At 40.0% G+C, this 23,142-nt stretch overlaps 1 protein-coding gene across 1 annotated transcript; it reads left to right on the top strand.

The window, feature by feature from the left end:
• Positions 1–16,857: 16,857 nt before the first annotated feature.
• Positions 16,858–22,231, top strand: LOC310771337 (vacuolar protein sorting-associated protein 37A-like; the record flags this gene model as incomplete). Its single annotated transcript, XM_083663971.1, has 10 exons — positions 16,858–17,006; positions 17,113–17,228; positions 19,337–19,411; positions 19,701–19,818; positions 20,405–20,508; positions 20,686–20,884; positions 21,444–21,514; positions 21,694–21,821; positions 21,946–22,004; positions 22,163–22,231. Coding segments are annotated over exons 2-10 (933 nt in total), but the record flags the coding sequence as incomplete, so codon positions are not given.
• Between the last annotated feature and the right edge of the window lie 911 nt (positions 22,232–23,142).

Genomic DNA, 23,142 nt, shown 5'->3' with positions numbered 1-23,142 from the left:
GAGTGACTCACATTAGCCTTGTTGCTCAATGAATAAAGCCCAGCAGACCATTTTACCTTAAATCTCTTTTATTGTGACATCATTGGATAACCACTCTGCCCATATTCTCTTCATCAATGCTCCACGAGGAAGCAAAGAACGGTCATCAATGACAGTGAACGTATGAACTGAATCATTATTCACTGTCCGCTTCACGCTCAGAAGAGAATATCATGACTCATCATCGTGGTTAGTGAGACTGAACACTTTAGAAACACATTTCTCAAGTTAGAAACTATAGAAATGATCCCTGAAAGTATAGTCTTAACTTCACAACGGGCGAAAGCCGGACGCCATTCATGACAAAGTCCTTTTCACTCGGGGTTTCTCTCTCCTGTTAAACACCACACATCACAAGCCACTAGGGCTGCAACTAACCAGTATTTTCAATTATCGATCAATCCGTCAATTATTTTCTTGACTAATCGATTGGTCGTTTGGTCTATAAAATGTCACCAAATGGTGAAAAATGTCGATCACTTTCTCCATAAAGCACCAGATGACATCCTCAAATGTCTTCTTTTGTCCTGACCAACAGTCTTACCAAAGATAATCAGCTTCCTTTCATAGAAGACTAAATAAAACAGAAAATATTCACATTTAAGAAGCTGGAACGAGATAAATGTTGTATGTTCCTTTCCTTAAAAATCTGTAAAAATAATTAATCGATTATTTAAAATAAAGACTTGGCGATTCATTTTCTGTCGAACAACTAAGCGTATGAAATGGAGGCGGGAGCAAACTGGCCAATGACCAATAGAAATGTATTTTTGTCCCTGGGCAACTTGGATTTTATTTATGTATTTATTTATTTATTGGTTGGAACATGTTTTGAGTTCACTCTTTGTGGAGTGAAAACTGGATGAAATTTGGGTCATTAGAAAAGTAGCAGAAACAAACCTCCACATTAAACTACAACACTGCCACATACACTACATGCTCATGCTGTAACATACATGAATGTTGATGCTTATTGAGTCAGACACAGGAGAACATAGTAATCTATATTAATTTTATTGTGACATCATTGGATAACCACTCTGACCATATCCTCTTCATCAATGCTCCACAAGGAAGCAAAGAACGGTCATCAATGACAGTGAACGTATGAACTGAATCATTATTCACTGTCCGCTTCACGCTCAGAAGAGAATATCATGACTCATCATCGTGGTTAGCGAGACTGAACACTTTAGAAACACATTTCTCAAGTTAGAAACTATAGAAATGATCCCTGAAAGTATAGTCTTAACTTCACAACGGGCGAAAGCCGGACGACATTCATGGTAAAGTCCTTTTCACTCAGGGTTTCTCTCTCCTGTTAAACACCACACATCACAAGCCACTAGGGCTGCTACTAACCCATTATTTTCGATTATCGATCAGTCAATTATTTTCTTGACTGATTTGACTACGGTAATCGATTAGTCGTTTGGTCTATAAAATGTCACCAAATGGTGAAAAATGTTGATCACTTTCTCCATAAAGCACAAGATGACATAATCAAATGTCTTCTTTTGTCCTGACCAACAGTGCACAAACCAAAGATAATCAGTTTACTGTCGTAGAAGACTAAAAAGGCAGAAAATATTCACATTTCAGAAGCTGGAACTTGTTTTTGTGTGTGTAGAAATTGGTATAAACTATTGATCGATTTAAAAAATAGTTGGCGATTAATTTTCTGTCAATCAACTAAGTAATTGATTAATGGACTAATCATTGGAGCGCAACAAGCCACTCAGCCAATCACATACGTGTATGAAAGGGAGGTGGGACAAAAGTGGTCAATGACCAATATGAATGCATTTTTGTTCCTGGGAAAGTTGGAATCTGCTTTCTTTTTTGACACTCTATGGTTGGAACGTGTTTGAGTTCACTCTTTGTGGAGCGAATGGAAATTGGGACACACTTGGGTCATTAGAAAAGTAGCAGAGACACACCCCCATATTAAACTACAACACAGCCACATACATTACATGCAGTAACATATATGAATGTTGATGCTTATTGATTCAAGCACAGCAGAAAATATTAACCTGTCTCCATTTTATTATGACATCATTAGTTAACCACTCTGACCATATCCTCTTCATCAATGCTCCACAAGGAAGCAAAGAACGGTCATCAATGACAGTGAACGTATGAACTGAATCATTATTCACTGTCCGCTTCACGCTCAGAAGAGAATATCATGACTCATCATCGTGGTTAGCGAGACTGAACACTTTAGAAACACATTTCTCAAGTTAGAAACTATAGAAATGATCCCTGAAAGTATAGTCTTAACTTCACAACGGGCGAAAGCCGGACGCCATTCATGACAAAGTCCTTTTCACTCAGGGTTTCTCTCCTGTTATAAACACCACACATCACAAGCCACTAGGGCTGCAACTAACCAGTATTTTCGATTATCGATCAATCCGTCAATTATTTTCTTGACTAATTGATTAGTCGTTTGGTCTATAAAATGTCACCAAATGGTGAAAAATTTCGATCACTTTCTCCATAAAGCACCAGATGACATAATCAAATGTCTTTTTTTGTCCTGACCAACAGTCCACAAACCAAAGATAATCAGTTTACTGACGTAGAAGACGAAAAAGGCAGAAAATATTCACATTTCAGAAGCTGGAACTGTTTTTTTTGGGTGTAGAAATTGGTATAAACTATTGATCGATTTAAAAAATAATTGGCGATTAATTTTCTGTCAATCAACTAAGTAATTGATTAATCGACTAATCATTGGAGCGCAACAAGCCACTCAGCCAATCACATACGTGTATGAAAGGGAGGTGGGACAAAAGTGGTCAATGACCAATATGAATGCATTTTTGTTCCTGGGAAAGTTGGAATCTGCTTTCTTTTTTGACACTCTGTGGTTGGAACATGTTTGAGTTCACTCTTTGTGGAGCGAATGGAAATTGGGACACACTTGGGTCATTAGAAAAGTAGCAGAGACACGCCCCCATATTAAACTACAACACAGCCACATACATTACATGCAGTAACGTATATGAATGTTGATGCTTACTGAGTCAAGCACAGCAGAACATATTAACATGTCTCCATTTTATTATGACATCATTAGTTAACCACTCTGACCATATCCTCTTCATCAATGCTCTACGAGGAAGCAAAGAACGGTCATCAATGACAGTGAACGTATGAACTGAATCATTATTCACTGTCCACTTCACGCTCAGAAGAGAATACCATGACTCATCATCGTGGTTAGCGAGACTGAACACTTTAGAAACACATTTCTCAAGTTAGAAACTATAGAAATGATCCCTGAAAGTATAGTCTTAACTTCACAACGGGCGAAAGACGGACACCATTCATGGCAAAGTCCTTTTCACTCGGGGTTTCTCTCTCCTGTTAAACACCACACATCACAAGCCACTAGGGTTGCTACTAACCAGTATTTTCATTATCGATTAATCTGTTGATTATTTTCCTCAACTAATTGATTACCGTAGTCGTTTGGTCTATAAAATGTCACCAAATGGTGAAAAATTTCGATCACTTTCTCCATAAAGCACAAGATGACATCCTCAAATGTCTTCTTTTGTCCTGAACAACAGTCTGACCAAAGATAATCAGCTTCCTTTCATAGAAGACTAAATAAGACAGAAAATATTCACATTTAAGAAGCTGGAACGAGATAAATGTATGTTCCTTTTCTTAAAAATTAGAATAAATAATTGATTGATTATTTAAAATAAAGAGTCGGCGACTCATTTTCTGTCAATCAACTAAGCGTATGAAATGGAGGCGGAGCAAACTGGCCAATGACCAATAGAAATGTATTTTTGTCCCTGGGCAACTTGGATTTTATTTATGTATTTATTTATTTATTGGTTGGAACATGTTTTGAGTTCACTCTTTGTGGAGTGAAAATTGGATGAAATTTGGGTCATTAGAAAAGTAGCAGAAACAAACCTCCACATTAAACTACAACACTGCCACATACACTACATGCTGTAACATACATGAATGTTGATGCTTATTGAGTCAGGCACAGGAGAACATAGTAATCTATATTAATTTTATTATGACATCATTAGTTAACCACTCTGACCATATCCTCTTCATCAATGCTCCACGAGGAAGCAAAGAACGGTCATCAATGACAGTGAACGTATGAACTGAATCATTACTCACTGTCCGATTCACGCTCAGAAGAGAATATCATGACTCATCATCGTGGTTAGCGAGACTGAACACTTTAGAAACATATTTCTCAAGTTAGAAACTATAGAAATGATCCCTGAAAGTATAGTCTTAACTTCACAACAGGGCGAAAGACGGACGCCATTCATGGCAAAGTCCTTTTCACTCAGGGTTTCTCTCTCCTGTTATAAACACCACACATCACAAGCCACTAGGGTTGCTACTAACCCATTATTTTTGATTATCGATCAGTCAATTATTTTCTTGACTAATCGATTAGTCGTTTGGTCTATAAAATGTCACCAAATGGTGAAAAATTTCGATCACTTTCTCCATAAAGCACAAGATGACATAATCAAATGTCTTCTTTTGTCCTGACCAACAGTCTTACCAAAGATAATCAGTTTACTGTCGTAAAAGACTAAAAAAGGCAGAAAATATTTACATTTCAGAAGCTGGAACTTGTTTTTTTGTGTGTAGAAATTGGTATAAACTATTGATCGATTAAAAAAAGTTGTTGGCGATTAATTTTCTGTCAATCAACTATGTAACTGATTAATCAACTAATCATTGGAGCGCAACAACCCACTCAGCCAATCACATACGTGTATGAAAAGGAGATGGCACAAAAGTGGTCAATGACCAATATAAATGCATTTTTGTTCCTGGGAAAGTTGGAATCTGCTTTCTTTTTTTACACTCTATGGTTGGAACATGTTTGAGTTCACTCTTTGTGGAGCGAATGGAAATTGGGACACACTTGGGTCATTAGAAAAGTAGCAGAGACACGCCCCCATATTAAACTACAACACAACCACATACATTACATGCAGTAACATATATGAATGTTGATGCTTATTGAGTCAAGCACAGCAGAACATATTAACCTGTCTCCATTTAATTATGACACAAATAGTTAACCACTCTGACCATATCCTCTTCATCAATGCTCCACAAGGAAGCAAAGAACGGTCATCAATGACAGTGAACGTATGAACTGAATCATTATTCACTGTCCGCTTCACGCTCAGAAGAGAATATCATGACTCATCATCGTGGTTAGCGAGACTGAACACTTTAGAAACACATTTCTCAAGTTAGAAACTATAGAAATGATCCCTGAAAGTATAGTCTTAACTTCTTAACGGGCGAAAGCCGGACGCCATTCATGGTAAAGTCCTTTTCATTCGGGGTTTCTCTCTCATGTTAAACACCACACATCACAAGCCACTAGGGCTGCAACTAACCAGTATTTTCATTATCTAACAATCAATCAATCAATCAATTAATCAATCTGTTGATTATTTTCTTGACTAATTAAGAAAATAACCAACAGTCCACAACCCCAACATAATCAGTTTACTGTCATAGAAGACTAAAGAAACCAGAAAATATTCACATTTAAGAAGCTGGAATGAGATCTCTTTTTTTCTTTAATTAGTCTAAACGTTTGATCGATTATAAAAATAAAAATAAAGGCAGTCATGTTCTGGATCGACTAATGCAGCTTTACAAGCCACTCAGCCAATCACATAAGCGTATGAAAGGGAGGCGGGAGCAAAGTGGTCAATGACCAATAGAAATTTATTTTTGCTTCTGGGAAGTAGCTCTCTTTCTTCCTTTTTTCCCACTCTATGGTTGGAACGTGTTTGAGTTAACTCTGTGGGGAGTGAGTGGAAATTGGGACAAATTTGCAACACCACCACATTAACTACATGCAGTGAGTGACTCACATTAGCCTTGATGCTCAATGAATGAAGCCCAGCAGACAGTTTTACCTTAAATCTCTTTTATTGTGGCAAGATTAGTTAACCACTCTGACCATATCCTCTTCATCAATGCTCCACGAGGAAGCAAAGAACGGTCATCAATGACAGTGAACGTATGAACTGAATCATTATTCACTGTCCGCTTCACGCTCAGAAGAGAATATCACGACTCATCATCGTGGTTAGCGAGACTGAACACTTTAGAAACACATTTCTCAAGTTAGAAACTATAGAAATGATCCCTGAAAGTATAGTCTTAACTTCACAACGGGCGAAAGCCGGACGCCATTCATGGCAAAGTCCTTTTCACTCAGGGTTTCTCTGCTGTTATAAACACCAGACATCACAAGACACTAGGGCTGCTACTAACCAGTATTTTCGATTATCGATCAATCCGTCAATTCTTTTCTTGACTAATCGATTAGTCGTTTGGTCTATAAAATGTCACCAAATGGTGAAAAATTTCGATCACTTTCTCCATAAAGCACAAGATGACATCCTCAAATGTCTTCTTTTGTCCTGAACAACAGTCTTACCAAAGATAATCAGCTTCCTTTCATAGAAGACTAAATAAGACAGAAAATATTCACATTTAAGAAGCTGGAACAAGATACATTTTCTATGTTCCTTTTCTTAAAAATTTGTATAAATAATTTATCGATTATTTAAAATAAAGAGTTGGTGATTCATTTTCTGTCAATCAACTAAGCGTATGAAATGGAGGCGGGAGCAAACTGGCCAATGACCAATAGAAATGTATTTTTGTCCCTGGGCAACTTGGATTTTATTTATGTATTTATTTATTTATTGGTTGGAAACATGTTTTGAGTTAAATCTTTGTGGAGTGAAAATTGGATGAAATTTGTGTCATTAGAAAAGTAGCAGAAACACACCCCCACATTAAACTACAACACCGCCACATACATGAAGGTTGATGCTTATTGAGTCAAGCACAGCAGAACATAAGAAGCTGCATTCATTTTATTGTGACATGATTAGTTAACCTCTCAGACCATATTCTCTTCATCAATGCTCCACGAGGAAGCAAAGAACGGTCATCAATGACAGTGAACGTATGAACTGAATCATTATTCACTGTCCGCTTCACGCTCAGAAGAGTATATCATGACTCATCATCGTGGTTAGCGAGACTGAACACTTTAGAAACACATTTCTCAAGTTAGAAACTATAGAAATGATCCCTGAAAGTATAGTCTTAACTTCACAACGGGCGAAAGACGGACGCCATTCATGGCGACGTCCTTTTCACTCAGGGTTTCTCTCTCCTGTTATAAACACCACACATCACAAGACACTAGGGCTGCAAGTAACCTGTATTTTCATTATCAATTAATCAATCAATCAATCTGTCGATTAATTGAGAAAATAATCAACAGTCCACAACCCAAAGATAATCAGTTTACTGTCATAGAAGACTAAAGAAACCAGAAAATATTCACATTTAAGAAGCTAGAACGAGATCTGTTTTTTTCTTGAATTAGTCTAAACGATTGATCGATTATTTAAAAAAAAATTGGGATTCATGTTCTGGATCGACTAATGCAGCTTTACAAGCCTCTCAGCCAATCACATAAGCGTATAAAAGGGAGGCGGGAGCAAAGTGGTCAATGACCAATAGAAATGTATTTTTGCTTCTGGGAAGTATCCCCTCTTTCTTCCTTTTTCCCCACTCTATGGTTGGAACGTGTTTGAGTTAACTCTGTGGGGAGTGAGTGGAAATTGGGACAAATTTGCAACACAAACTACATGCAGTGAGTGACTCACATTAGCCTTGTTGCTCAATGAATGAAGCCCAGCAGACCGTTCTACCTTAAATCTCTTTTATTGTGACAAGATTAATTAACCACTCTGACCATATCCTCTTCATCAATGCTCCACGAGGAAGCAAAGAACGGTCATCAATGACAGTGAACGTATGAACTGAATCATTATTCACTGTCCGCTTCACGCTCAGAAGAGAATATCATGACTCATCATCGTGGTTAGCGAGACTGAACACTTTAGAAACACATTTCTCAAGTCAGAAACTATAGAAATAATCCCTGAAAGTATAGTCTTAACTTCACAACGGGCGAAAGCCGGACGCCATTCATGGTAAAGTCCTTTTCACTCAGGGTTTCTCTCTCCTGTTATAAACACCACACATCACAATCCACTAGGGCTGCAACTAACCAATATTTTTTATTATCAGTTAATCTGTCAATTATTTTCTTGACTAATCGACTAGTCGTTTGGTCTACAAAATGTCAGCAAATGGTGAAAAATATCTATCACTTTCTCCCTAAAGCACAAGATGACATAATCAAATGTCTTTTTTTGTCCTGACCAACAGTCCATAAACCAAAGATAATCAGTTTACTGTCGTAGAAGACTAAAAAAGGCAGAAAATATTCACATTTCAGAAGCTGGAACTTGTTTGTTTGTGTGTAGAAATTGGTATAAACTATTGATCGATTTAAAAAATAGTTGGCGATTAATTTTCTGTCAATCAACTAAGTAATTGATTAATCGACTAATCATTGGAGCGCAACAAGCCACTCAGCCAATCACATACGTGTATGAAAGGGAGGTGGGACAAAAGTGGTCAATGACCAATATGAATGCATTTTTGTTCCTGGGAAAGTTGGAATCTGCTTTCTTTTTTGACACTCTGTGGTTGGAACATGTTTGAGTTAAATCTTTGTGGAGCGAATGGAAATTGGGACAAACTTGGGTCATTAGAAAAGTAGTAGAGACACGCCCCCATATTAAACTACAACACCTCTACATACACTACATGCAGTAACATATATGAATGTTGATTCTTATTGAGTCAAGCACAGCAGAACATATTAACATGTCTTCATTTTATTGTGACACAAATAGTTAAACACTCTGACCATATCCTCTTCATCAATGCTCCACAAGGAAGCAAAGAACGGTCATCAATGACAGTGAACGTATGAACTGAATCATTATTCACTGTCCGCTTCACGCTCAGAAGAGAATATCATGACTCATCATCGTGGTTAGCGAGACTGAACACTTTAGAAACACATTTCTCAAGTTAGAAACTATAGAAATGATCCCTGAAAGTATAGTCTTAACTTCACAACGGGCGAAAGACAGACACCATTCATGGCGACGTCCTTTTCACTCAGGGTTTCTCTCTGCTGTTATAAACACCACACATCACAAGCCACTAGGGCTGCTACTAACCCAGTATTTTCATTATCTAACAATCAATCAATCAATTAATCAATCTGTCATTATTTTCTTGACTAATTGAGAAAATAACCAACAGTCCACAACCCAAAGATAATCAGTTTACTGTCATAGAAGACTAAAGAAACCAGAAAATATTCACATTTAAGAAGCTGGAATGAGATCTGTTTTTTTCTTTAATTAGTCTAAACGTTTGATCGATTATTGAAAAAAATGTTGGCATTCATGTTCTGGATCGACTAATGCAGCTTTCCAAGCCACTCAGCCAATCACATAAGCGTATGAAAGGGAGGCGGGAGCAAAGTGGTCAATGACCAATAGAAATGTATTTTTGCTTCTGGGAAGTATCCCCTCTTTCTTCCTTTTTCCCACTCTATGGTTGGAACGTGTTTGAGTTAACTCTGTGGGGAGTGAGTGGAAATTGGGACAAATTTGCAACACAAACTACATGCAGTGAGTGACTCACATTAGCCTTGATGCTCAATGAATAAAGCCCAGCAGACAGTTTTACCTTAAATCTCTTTTATTATGACATCATTAGTTAACCACTCTGACCATATCCTCTTCATCAATGCTCCACGAGGAAGCAAAGAACAGTCATCAATGACAGTGAACGTATGAACTGAATCATTATTCACTGTCCGCTTCATGCTCAGAAGAGAATATCACGACTCATCATCGTGGTTAGCGAGACTGAACACTTTAGAAACATATTTCTCAAGTTAGAAACTATAGAAATGATCCCTGAAAGCATAGTCTTAACTTCACAACGGGCGAAAGACAGACACCATTCATGGTAAAGTCCTTTTCATTCGGGGTTTCTCTCTCATGTTAAACACCACACATCACAAGCCACTAGGGCTGCAACTAACCAGTATTTTCATTATCTAACAATCAATCAATCAATCAATCAATCAATCAATCAATCAATCAATCAATCTGTTGATTATTTTCTTTACTAATTAAGAAAATAACCAACAGTCCACAACCCAAAGATAATCAGTTTACTGTCATAGAAGACTAAAGAAACCAAATAATATTCACATTTAAGAAGCTGGAACGAGATCTGTTTTTTTCTTTAATTAGTCTAAACGTTTGATCGATTATAAAAAAAACAAAAAAGGGCATTCATGTTCTGGATCGACTAATGCAGCTTTACAAGCCACTCAGCCAATCACATAAGCGTATGAAAGGGAGGCGGGAGCAAAGTGGTCAATGACCAATAGAAATGTATTTTTGCTTCTGGGAAGTATATCTCACTTTCTTCCTTTTTCCCCACTCTATGGTTGGAACGTGTTTGAGTTAACTCTGTGGGGAGTGAGTGGAAATTGGGACAAATTTGCAACACAAACTACATGCAGTGAGTGACTCACATCAGCCTTGATGCTCAATGAATAAAGCCCAGCAGACAGTTAAATCTCTTTTATTGTGACATGATTAGTTAACCACTCTGACCATATTCTCTTCATCAATGCTCCACAAGGAAGCAAAGAACGGTCATCAATGACAGTGAACGTATGAACTGAATCATTATTCACTGTCCGCTTCACGCTCAGAAGAGAATATCATGACTCATCATCGTGGTTAGCGAGACTGAACACTTTAGAAACACATTTCTCAAGTTAGAAACTATAGAAATGATCCCTGAAAGTATAGTCTTAACTTCACAACGGGCGAAAGCCGGACACCATTCATGGTAAAGTCCTTTTCACTCAGGGTTTCTCTCTCCTGTTATAAACACCACACATCACAAGACACTAGGGCTGCAACTAACCAGTATTTTCGATTATCGATTAATCCGTCAATTATTTTCTTGACTAATCGATTAGTCGTTTGGTCTATAAAATGTCACCAAATGGTGAAAAATTTCGATCACTTTCTCCATAAAGCACAAGATGACATCCTCAAATGTCTTCTTTTGTCCTGACCAACAGTCTTACCAAAGATAATCAGTTTACTGTCGTAGAAGACTAAATAAGACAGAAAATATTCACATTTAAAATAAAGAGTTGGCGATTCATTTTCTGTCAATCAACTAAGCGTTATGAAATGGAGGCGGGAGCAAACTGGCCATTGACCTATAGAAATGTGTTTTTGTCCCTGGGCAACTTGGATTTTATTTATTTATTTATTGGTTGGAACAGGCTTGAGCTTTGTGGAGTGAGTTGGATGAAATTTGTGTCATTAGAAAAGTAGCAGGGACACGCCCCATATTAAACTACAACACAGCCAGATACACTACATGCTGTAACATTTATGAATGCTGTATGAACATTGACGCTAATTGAGTCAGACACAGGAGAACATAGTAATCTATATTAATTTTATTGTGACATCATTAGATAACCACTCTGACCATATCCTCTTCATCAATGCTCCACGAGGAAGCAAAGAACGGTCATCAATGACAGTGAACGTATGAACTGAATCATTATTCACTGTCCGCTTCACGCTCAGAAGAGAATATCATGACTCATCATCGTGGTTAGCGAGACTGAACACTTTAGAAACACATTTCTCAAGTTAGAAACTATAGAAATGATCCCTGAAAGTATAGTCTTAACTTCACAACGGGCGAAAGCCGGACGGCATTCATGGTAAAGTCCTTTTCACTCAGGGTTTCTCTCTCCTGTTAAACACCACACATCACAAGCCACTAGGGCTGCAACTAACCAGTATTTTTTATTATCGATTAATCTGTTGATTATTTTCCTCAACTAATCCATTAGTCGTTTGGTCTATAAAATGTCACCAAAAATGTCTATCACTTTCTCTAATGACATCATCATCAATGGGAAGCAGGGAAGGGATACTGATGATGTCACAATGGCTAAAAACCCAAAAACCTAAAATATCACTGTTAAAGGTAGGTCAAATTCATAAATGTGTTTTGGCCTCAAATTCTGCATTTCCGCTAGTAGTGCCTTGGGGTTTGATCAAGCAACCAGCCTGATCGACATTAACAAACAAGACTCAATGATGATCTAATCTAACAATGTTGACCTAATCAACATCCAATCAAGAAATGGGTGTTGGTATGTAGATCTAGAGAAAGGAATAGCAGGTAAAGTGTGAGAGTGAGTTTAGATTGTAAGCTGTACCAGCATCTGATTACGTTACAACTGTGGGATGGCCCTGATAAGAACATATTCTGCCTCCAGCTGCTCTTTGTCCTGCATCAACTATATAAAGAGTTTGGTTTTCTTTCTGGCAGTTGGAGCTTGCAGCCGTCCTCCAGTCCTCCACAAGTGTTCATTTCAGGTAAGATAGGAAAGTTCAAATACTGAGGAGATGGATTCTTTGCAGCACATATTTCTCAGGAACAAGCTTTGGCATTCTCACTGTCATATTTGCAACTATTTGCAAATGATTTTTGGATTAGCTTCATTTTGCCGTTTCTTTCAAGTTGAACATGTAAATTACTAAACTGGTGTAGCCGCACCTCTGGCTCACTCCAAAGTCTCTGAGATGATGTCAATTGTGTTAGATAATAATTGTTGCAATGAAATCCATATTTAAGTGTTTTATGATTTCTATGCATGAACAAATTAAATCATATTAAAGGTGCTGTAAGTGATATTGTTTTTTTAAATAAGTGTTACATAGCTCTACATTCCGACAGCTATCACTGATATATGAGTGTTTGGTCAGTGATGTGGCTCCTAGTCCCTCTGCTCTGCAGTAAAGAGAAAATAAATTCATGGAATCCTCTCTCCTGATTGGATAAAAATGCGATGGGATCCTCACTCCTGATTGGATAAAAGTGGAATGGGATCCCAGAAAATGTATTTTCTATATACTGTAGAGAGTGCAGCACATCACTCTCTAGTCTACAGTATATCAGTGATGGCTGTCAGAAAGTAGAGCTATTAATTTATTTTTTATTTTATTTTAGTACCACTTAAAGCACCTTTAGTGGGTTGTCGGAGAACAGTTGTGAATTGTATTCTCTTTTAGCATAACTGATAAAAGCTGAGCATTCTTACGTAACAATCTTGCCTAGTATCGCTTTAAAGTTCCCAAATGCATGCAGACATCTATGAATTGTCTTGATAAATCAAAAAGTGAAATTTGTATGTGGACATATCAAGGAGCTTTATTCTCTGAACAGGTGCACGGGCACGTTGCAGTCAGTCATCATGGCTTTCCTCACAGCGTTTGTAGATGACTTTGCAGTAGCAGCAGTTGGACCAATTCAAACCAATCGGCAGTGCAGCATTGAGATTGAGAATGGCTGTTCTCACTACACTCTTTGTGACCCCAGGTAGAGATACCCATATATTTGTTCCCAAGCATTTTCTCTCTACATACACATATAAACTGGAGCTAGCATGCTCAACTCACACAAACGTTTAAAGTTGGAGGGTGCCGCCTGGGGCAAGTAGATATCCAAAAACTGAATAGATGCTCCAGCACTCCCAGTAGATCAGTGGGCACTGTTGTATGACATTGTAATGACTGAATTTAAAATGTGGGTGAATTATTCCTTTAAGATTCCTTAAATGTCCTACTGTTTCTATGACCAGGTTGTTCCTTAACAGAGGGTGCTGCTCAATTCCACTGTCACCAGCTGTTGAGCCTTCCACATCTAAGAGTGCACTGTTCACCAAGACTCCCGGCACAGCAAGGGGATCTGTTGGCGTCTTCACTTACGATCTCTGCAATAATCGTACCAAGCAGGCCACTGAGAAAATGGCTGTCATGTTCAATGTGCCCTTTGACTTTATCCTTGACTCAAACTGTTATGCAGTGGGAATCTTTGACGTGAGCAGAACATGTGATTATGATCTTTATCATGACATGCATAAGAAAACAGTGAATGGGTTTGTCAGAGGCGACCCACAATCTGCCTGCAGTCTCACGTATAAAAGCCACGGTGTGACCATCAGGGCCACAATGTCAGATGCTTACAGATCCGTCATCAAGGTGCAAGTGAACGACAAGGAGTGAGTCTGAATTGCTGAAATGTAGAACATCTTTCAGTTTGCATTTGACATCATCGGTGATGTCATAAATTGTGACATCATCAGTGATGTCAGAGGCATTGTGACATCACACACACACACACAAAAAATCCAAAAAAGAGCCTGTCGCATTATTCTGGGCCGGGAGTACGAACACTACCAGCCCTCCCTCAGTATCCTCGGCATCTGCCGATTCTCAGAGAGAAGAGAAGACCTGTGTCGGAGTTACGCTCACCATGTCCAAAACTCCCACCTGAGAGAACTCCTCCCCCCCTCCAATGGCTCTGTCTCTGGCCGCAGCACAAGACAGGCCAGTAAGCTCCAATCTATGCGAAAAAGAACTGAGCACTATAGGAACTCCACCATCCCTTACCTGAGCAGACTTATAAATGAAAAGTAACAATTTTATATTCTAACCCCTTTTTTTAATGATGTTTTGTGTTTGTGTGGTTTACCATTTATAATGTAAAGGACATGAAATTCATCTAGTGTGAACTCGATGCAATATGTTCTTGAATAAACTACTACTACTACTACTACAAGAGACAGACACCTTGATTTGTGGGGGCTTTCAGGTCTCACTGAAGAGACGGATGGCAATTGGGAAGGTGTCCCTGTTGAGAGGTTCTGGTACTGCCAGATATCAGTCTTCTGCCATGGGGGAGGGCCCTGAAGGGTTTACGTCCTGAGTGGGTGGGGTAGGCCATGGTTTTTCAAGACCGATTCAGCATCCTGGTAGCGTGTAGGTCCTGAAGGGATGGCAGGCTGCACCCGACCACCTTTTCAGCATGGCAGATGATGCACTGCAGTCTGGAGATGTCCTTGCTAGGGTTGCCACCTTTCATGGAGAAAAATAAGGGACTCCTCCTCGGGGCCATGACCATCACGGGCCCGGGGGCGGGGCCAGTCAGTAGTAAATCATAAACTAAACATTGTTTCAAGAAAGCATTTAGATTCATACTTAAAGTTTGAAGTGCTTAATTAACAGTGGACTGAATTGGAAATAAGCAAAAAAGTTATAAACTCCAAAATAAATGGGTATATGAGAAAATATTTAGTTTCTCTGAACATTTTATTTATTTATTTTGACCTTTTTTCTGTTTATTGAATAATGCAATTTTCAGATTGGTTAATGAGCATATACAGAGTTGTTTATTTTCTTCTCATGTGCACTATATTGATTCATATATTAAATTAATGTTTATTTATGTATTCGACTGTAAAAAATAAAAATAAATAAAAAGAATGCCAGCCAAAGATAGTCTGTCATAGAAGACTAAAGACATCAGAAAGCCAAAACAAGAGAAAACAAAACATTGTTTTAATTACTCTCTCTCCTCTCTCTCTCTCTCTCTCTCTCTTTTGAAAACTAGAGCCAATCAAAATGTGGGACATCATCTCAAAAACTAAAGAAATTAGATTGTTGTGATTTGTTTTGCATACATTATTAAATAGGTGCACTGAATACCCAGGTATTTGAACTAAAAGAAAAGAAAAGTCATTTTTGGGTTCAGCTCGACTTTAAGATCAGACAGAGAATAGAGATGCTCACTGACCTCTTATCCTTTCCTATCTCTCCTATCATTCTCTCTCTCTCTCTCTCTCTCTCTCTTGAAACCAAGAGCCAATCAAAATGTGGGACATCATCTCAATATGTGGGATATGGGAAAAGGCCTGAAAATGCTGTGCAGTCCCACACAAAGTGGGACATCTTGTCACTCTACCATATGACCAAGTAAATGGATGGCATCAGGTCCCAACAAGAAGCGGTCTCAGAGTTCTTTCATCCATAAATAATATAAAGAACCTAAAACACTCGGTCACAGTAGGCCTACATACCGTTCCTGAGTTGTCAAAAAATCATTGGCACAGAACTACCAAACCTCCATAACATCTTCACCACTCGCTGTAAAATGAAAACCAAAAACATTATCAAAGACACCAGCCACCCCGCTCATACCCTGTTCTCACTCCTCCCTTCCAAAAAACGCTACCGGAGCATCAAATCACACACCACCCGTCTCAGTAACAGCTTTTTCCCTCAGGCAGTCAGCCTGCTGAACAGTTGACTCACACACACTGCAACGCACTGTCACTTTGTTGTGCACCATTACTGTACTGTACTGTATTGTGGTTTGTGTTATGTCTACACGTACTGTGTACAGACATGTCTGTATCACGTGTAGCCTACATAGTTATGTAGGTCTACACCCTTTTTCTGTCGGTCTTTGTGACCATGTCCTTGTGTATGTAAGGCTGAGGCTGCTCAAAGCATAAAGAATTTCATTGTATTATACATTGTATTATACATATGACAATAAACTACTTGAACTTGAACTTGAACTTGAAGCACAACGTCGTCCAAACATGCCCTTTCGCGTCGACATGGCATAATTTAATTTTCTAATAATTTCCATATTATCCACGTTTGTGTTCTCATGAGGTTGCCTGCATTTCGCATTGGGAATTTCGATCAAAACTGACGCTGGACGTTGATTTGGTTTCCTGCGTGCGTCGTGACGTAGGACGTAAAGTGAATCACGTTCCTGAGGTGACGTAGGACGTAAAGTGAATCACGCTGCTGAGGTGTTTGTCTTCCTTTATGCTTTTCTCTTGTTTTGGTGACACCAATGATAGCGCTAACATTACATCAATGCACGTGGCGATAAAACTATATCGGCATTATATCCGACAATCAACGATATGCCCTCTGACTTTGTAACGTAACGTTAGAACTTAGAAGTAACGTAGTAACGCGTTTATAGCAAGAAAACAAACAGAGTAGTTAGCCAGCTAGCTAGCTAGCTAGCAGTGTGTAGCACCGCAGATCTCAACGGTGTGTGTGTGTGTGTGTTCTACATTTTCATGATCTCTTCCATTTCGTCTTCGTTGGTATTTAGCCTTGTATCCTGTCACTAAAGTTCAGCTCGTGGTTTTGCCAGGAGAGGATGAACTGGCTTTTCCCCCAGTCCAAAGGCTCCGGACCTCTCCCTCCTCTCAACAGCCTCCAGCAACAAAGACAGCGGCAGATCGAGTCACTGAAAGCGGCTCACTCCAGGTAGCTTCACGTCAAAATCACACTGCACTTGGTCTGGTGTATTAGCGTTGTTTTCTGTAAAGCCAGCCAATATCGCACAGACAGCGTCCCTCCTACACGTCACCCGGCCTGCTGTCACTGTCAGTCTGGTTGGCTAACGATTAGCTTGCTAACGCTAATTGCTAGCACATGTCTACCTCAACCAAGTTGCTACACAGCTGATGTTTACGTCGCATGGGGCTAGCTGGCTATAGCCAACATAAATAAACAGTTATGTTATGACTACATCATGTAAGTTCGTTGAAACACGAACCCGACGTCAGCTAACGTCAACGCGCTCACTAACTTGGCTGTTGAGCAACTAAGTTAGCTAGACGTGATTTGGAGCCACGTTAGCTGGCTAATCAAGTCAACTATGTATTTTTAGGGCTGACGACACAAGTGTATAGGTGGCTGACCAGCCCAGTGTCTCTGTGCCACGCCAAGGCATGCGGCTTGACGAGGAGCTAGCGTTCAGTTAGCTGTGCAGATTAAAGTATTAGGCATTGTTTACTGGAAGAGCCCTGTCAAGTCAAATGACTGACGAGTCGTGACCCATTTTTACTCAGCTACTGGCAGCTAGCTTGTTCTCAGCTCTGACGTTGCCACCCACATGCAATCAGTATTCTTGTTGTAAAGTGTCCTGAGAGATGAGACTCCACTGCACTAATAACACTGCCGTGGAATGTGCGCAGTGTTATTAGTGCAGGTATTGCAGAAGAACGTAAGTAACGTTTATTTACATTATCACCTTTCACAGAGCGGAGTCACAAAGTGCGTCACATGATCAAATACAGTTAAAACAAGTACATCGATCGAACAGTAAGAAACACAAATAAGATACATAAGAGGCTAGATGAAGGCCAGACTGAGTCTTGCTGCTTATTGAAAATGAAAAGAAGTTAAGGGTCATGTGTTAAACTTATGATTTGTCGTGCTCCTGTGACTGATTTGAGCATGTGAAAGACTGGATACAGTAGGTGATTTGAGCATGTGAAAGACTGGATACAGTAGGTGATTTGAGCATGTGAAAGACTGGATACAGTAGGTGATTTGAGCATGTGAAAGACTGGATACAGTAGGTGATTTGAGCATGTGAAAGACTGGATACAGTAGGTGATTTGAGCATGTGAAAGACTGGATACAGTAGGTGAAGTGCAACGAACTTAAGGCCACAGTAACAGTTACTGTTTTTCTGGCTTGGGCAAAGTCTGAGTGTGGCCTCTTGTGTCAATGTAACATCCAGCTCTAAACACCACCTTAAACATTAGATCATTGGAACTGAAACTGGACATCACATTTCACATATTTAAAGGGTTCTTGTAAGTGTCTCATAGATTGTGATTACGGATGCACAGATATGAAAATGTTGGCCGATACGATAACCAATATTAACATGGCTTTATGGCTGATAACTGATATTTACCAATGCCAATTATTATCTGTATAAAAATTGGTATGATAATCAAATTTCATACATACTGAAAAACACTGAATTTGAAAAGGTAATGAATGCATTTCTTTATTTACAAAACATTTGGAAAAGCCCATAAATCATAGATTTACCTCATTGTTTCCTCTCACAATGATATTTTTGCTGATATATTAAAAAATGGCTAACATCGGCTGATACCGATATGAGTGCCGATATATTGTGCATCCCTAATTGTGATCAATCTGAGGAAAAGGAATTGTCTGAAAGAAAATGTTCAAATGTAAAGAATAACAGCTACTTTCACTGGCAGAACACACATGAAACTTGTGTTTGTATTAATATAGACCCAAAACGCATTATGCTTATTGTTTCTCAGCCTTTAATCTGTCAACCCAACTTGAACCTACATGCTTTTTTCTCATGCCTGGAAAGAGATCCTGCATCAACTGCTTGCCACCAAGTAGTAGAGGTATTGGGGTCGGATCAGAACGGAAAGGCTTCTCTCTTTCTAAGTTTGTCTGTCTTTCCCTTCAGTTCAGAAGAAATCCATAATGATTGATGATCCAAGTGTACAATAATTTATCCAAAATGTGCTGCTGATCCGAGAAAGGTTCCAGATCATGATATTTGCACACCTGTCTGTCTTTGTCTCCAGCCTCGCAGAGATCCAGAAGGATGTGGAGTACAGGATACCATTCACAGTCAACAACTCCACCATTAGTGTTAACATGTGAGTACACTCAAGTCAATATAGAATATAGAAATGCTAGCCTTAAAATACATCGGGTGCCAGGCCAACAGAGCATGGAGAGTCAGGTGAAATGGCAGCACTCACAGATAAAGTAAAAACAACAACAACAACAACAACAACACTGAGGAAAGGCGAAGGCTGAAAGTTAACACATCTGTTTGTACTGCTGTCTCTTTCTCTTCTTCCTTTCCTGTCTTCTCTCTCTCCTCTCCCCCTCTTCCAATTTTCCACTGTCTATCGCTCCTCTGTCCTCCCTCCTCTTCTCTAGTCTGCTGCCTCCTCAGTTCCCCCAGGAGAAGCCGGTAGTCAGTGTCTACCCTCCTGTCGGTCACCACCTAGTGGACAGCAACAATGGCACCATGGTCACTAGCTCCCTCATCACTAATGTAAGTCGTTGTCCAGTCGCTCGCTTGGCTGGCGAGGGCCAGTGGTTCCCAAACTGGGCTCTGGGGGAATCTGGGTGTGGTTGTGGTCAGAGGTTGCGTGGTTACTTAGACTATCTCGCTGTCTGTGATTTTGACTGATAGGGTTGTGAAAATTCTGTCTTAATCTATAGGGTTGTAAAAAATCTGTCTTAATCTATTCTTCCCTTGTGTTAAAATGACAGACAGCCTTCAGATTTTTTTCTTTTATTGTTAAAAAAAAATCTGTAAAGGATGGAAAATATTCAGTTAGCGTGACCACTGGTGGTGGTTAGCGTTTGGTCTTTCTGTGAAGTGGCCAAGTATCACACCTATTTAGGAATCTTCCAGGCTTTGACTACCTCACTGTACTGTGATCTCTGTAAGCTCTACATGAACTGCTGGGTCTCTGCTGTGTTGTCTGTAACACTGGCCTTCCTCAGTGTATGAATGGAAAGAAGCAGAAAGAAAGGGAAGGCAGATAGCATATAAAGCTAAGCTCAAATGAGGCGGTTTGAACGTCAGTTCTGCTCATCTCCTCTTTTCTATGTGCCTTGTTATGTACATACAGTTTGGGATGCACTCAGACCTGGGTAAGGTCATTCAGAGTCTGCTGGACGAGTTCTGGAAGAGTCCTCCTGCCCAGATGTCTAGTGGCTCCACCGGCTTTCCATAGTGAGTCCACTCTCATGTCTCATGCAGAAAGGGAAAGAAACATGCTGTCATGTTCATCTCCTCTCCTGCACGATGCTAGTACAGAAATTAATAGGGAAAAATAGCAACTCATCACTGAAAAGACAAAAATGATTCTCCAGTAACATCATCATCTTATGCCCCTCCCCTCTCCCACAGCAACATGTACAAGGCATCGGGCATGGCCCCCTACCCCACCCAGGGTTTCCACTACGGTCAGCGCCCAGCGGGTCCCGGCCAGCCCCCAGCCCCTATGCCTCATCCAGGGGCCGATGGCACCCATGGGCCCCCGAGAGCTCCGGCCCCATACGGACTGATAACTGACCTGCCACTGCCTGTACCCACTGGAGACCCACAGGTACACTGAAGATGGATATTATTATCAAATCAATTCTACACACAGAAGCAACCATGATGTGATTTGCTGCAGCATGCAAGATTTTTAAGCAGTGGAATATCCTGTCCTTATGGTGCAGTGCTTAGTTTGCCCAGCTATGGTATGTACAGTATGTCAAGTGAAGGTTTAGATTGTTAACAAAAATAAGCAGAGTCACAAAAATATATAAAATGAGAGACAGAACTAGTAGATCACAGACTTGTAGAACGGGACCAGTGCAAATCCATACATGTGAGTGTTAAATAGTTTATTGTCATTGGGTAAACCTATACACATGGCTCCAGTCAATAGCCAGTACCAATGCAAGACATGCACAGTCTGGTCTCGCAGTAGCCAGCCGTCGATGATATCTAGGTCTGGAACACAACTCTGAAAAGTGGTTAACGCCCCAAGACAAAAAAAACAAAAAACGAAATAACGCTCCAAACGTAGGTTAAATTTGGGCGAGGGAAAACTATTTGAATAGGAGGATATTTGCTTGACATTCCCTTCTTTCTTTCTGTGTGTGCGTCTCTCACAGGCTGGACTGAACGGCCACATGTACAAGATGCCGGAGATCCCAGAGACTTTCCCTGAGCTCTCTGACATGAGGTGAACCCACAGAGTCCAGAACGCCCTCTGCTTTTAACAGACTTTTTCCTTAAGCAGATTATGCTGTGATAAGGACCACTTTTTCATCTTCTTCTTGATTTATCTCCTTCACTCTGTCTCTTCCTCCCACTGATCTGTCTGTCTGCCTCTGTCTGTCTCAACCCTCTACCAAACCCCAGTATGTCCCAGTTGAAGGACATGTCTGAGCAGGAGGACATGTTGCTGGAGTTCTTTGTGAGCTTGCCGCAGCTCAAACAGGTCACCGGTGATAAAGAAGAGCTGGTCACCAGTATAGTGGACATGGCCAGTGAGTACACTCCACCCCACCCCCATCCCCACCCCCAGCCAAACACCTCGATTCATTTCAAACAGAAAAGGTTACAGAGTCAAGATTCTGTAACAGATTCCACGTCTCTTTTTGTCCCTGGCAGAGAAAAACCTTCACATGGAGCCACAGCTGGAGGGAAGAAGACAGGAAATGCTGTACAAAGTGAGTTAGTGCATCCCTCTTCTGTCTCGCTGCCTCACTGTCTGTCTCTCTCTCTCTCTCTCTCTCACACACACACGCACGCACGCACACACACCCCAACGTATTCACCCATGCCATTGTGTAGCAGCTTACATTGTCATTGTCTGTTGTGTTGACAGTACGAGCAGCTGACTCAGATGAAGTCGGCCTTTGAGTCAAAGATGCAGAGACAGCATGACCTCAGTGAGGTAAGAGCCTTCTCTCTCCACTAGAGGTGCTCCGATCGATCGACACGCGATCGGAAATTGGCCGATTTTGACCTCAAATATGCGATCGGCAGATTACAGATATTGCTTTATTGTTGCCGATCTATGCAGCCGATCATGCTGCACGTGAGAAACATGAGACAGCCCATTTCTCCACAGAGTTAATTCATTGGTCTAAAAAACAACACATATTTTCATGATAGAAAATGTCTATCGTTTCACTTTCATATTGTGCTCTATCGTTTATATCATTGTGTTGCAAAATGCAAATCACACGCTTTGCTTTCGTCAGTGTTTTTTTTTTTACTCACCTCCACACCGCACCAGACTCGGTCAACACGCCCCTTTGATTGGAGTCACAAAAATCAGCCGGTGAGTAAAGAGCAGAGAGAAGTTACCTCCAGTCCTCCTGCCTACCGAGGCATTTGCGCTGTATTAAGTCTGCATTTGATCCTTATTTGCGTTTATCCTCGTAACGTTAAACCAGGCAAAACATCTCTCATCCTCTCGTCATCACAAGGAAATCCAGGAGCCGACAGCCAAACATCTCCAGTCCAGACTTGACAAAAGCTGTTGTAATTTTGTAATCAACTAGCCAACTAATGAACTAACCTGAACTGACAACTGCTGTCACCAGCCGTGTGTTGCCAAAGCTTATTTTTGTTGAGTGAACTGAACTGCATTGAACTGGTAACATGGAAATCCCAAAGTGGAATATTTTCATTCCTTTATCAACTGAACTGAGGGAACTGGACTGAACTATAAAGAACATTCTTCTAGCCGTTTCTAGTCTCAGCACAGTCTTGTGCTCCAATTATCTCACACACAAATAATCATGTTGGCGGTTTCCTTTAGCCTACACAATATAAAATATTGATGTAGAAAAAAAGAAA

This window comes from Poromitra crassiceps, assembly GCF_964638095.1.
Source record: "Poromitra crassiceps genome assembly, contig: HAP1_SCAFFOLD_537, whole genome shotgun sequence".
Lineage (NCBI taxonomy): Eukaryota > Metazoa > Chordata > Actinopteri > Beryciformes > Melamphaidae > Poromitra > Poromitra crassiceps.
This window is presented reverse-complemented; position numbering and strand designations above follow the sequence as displayed.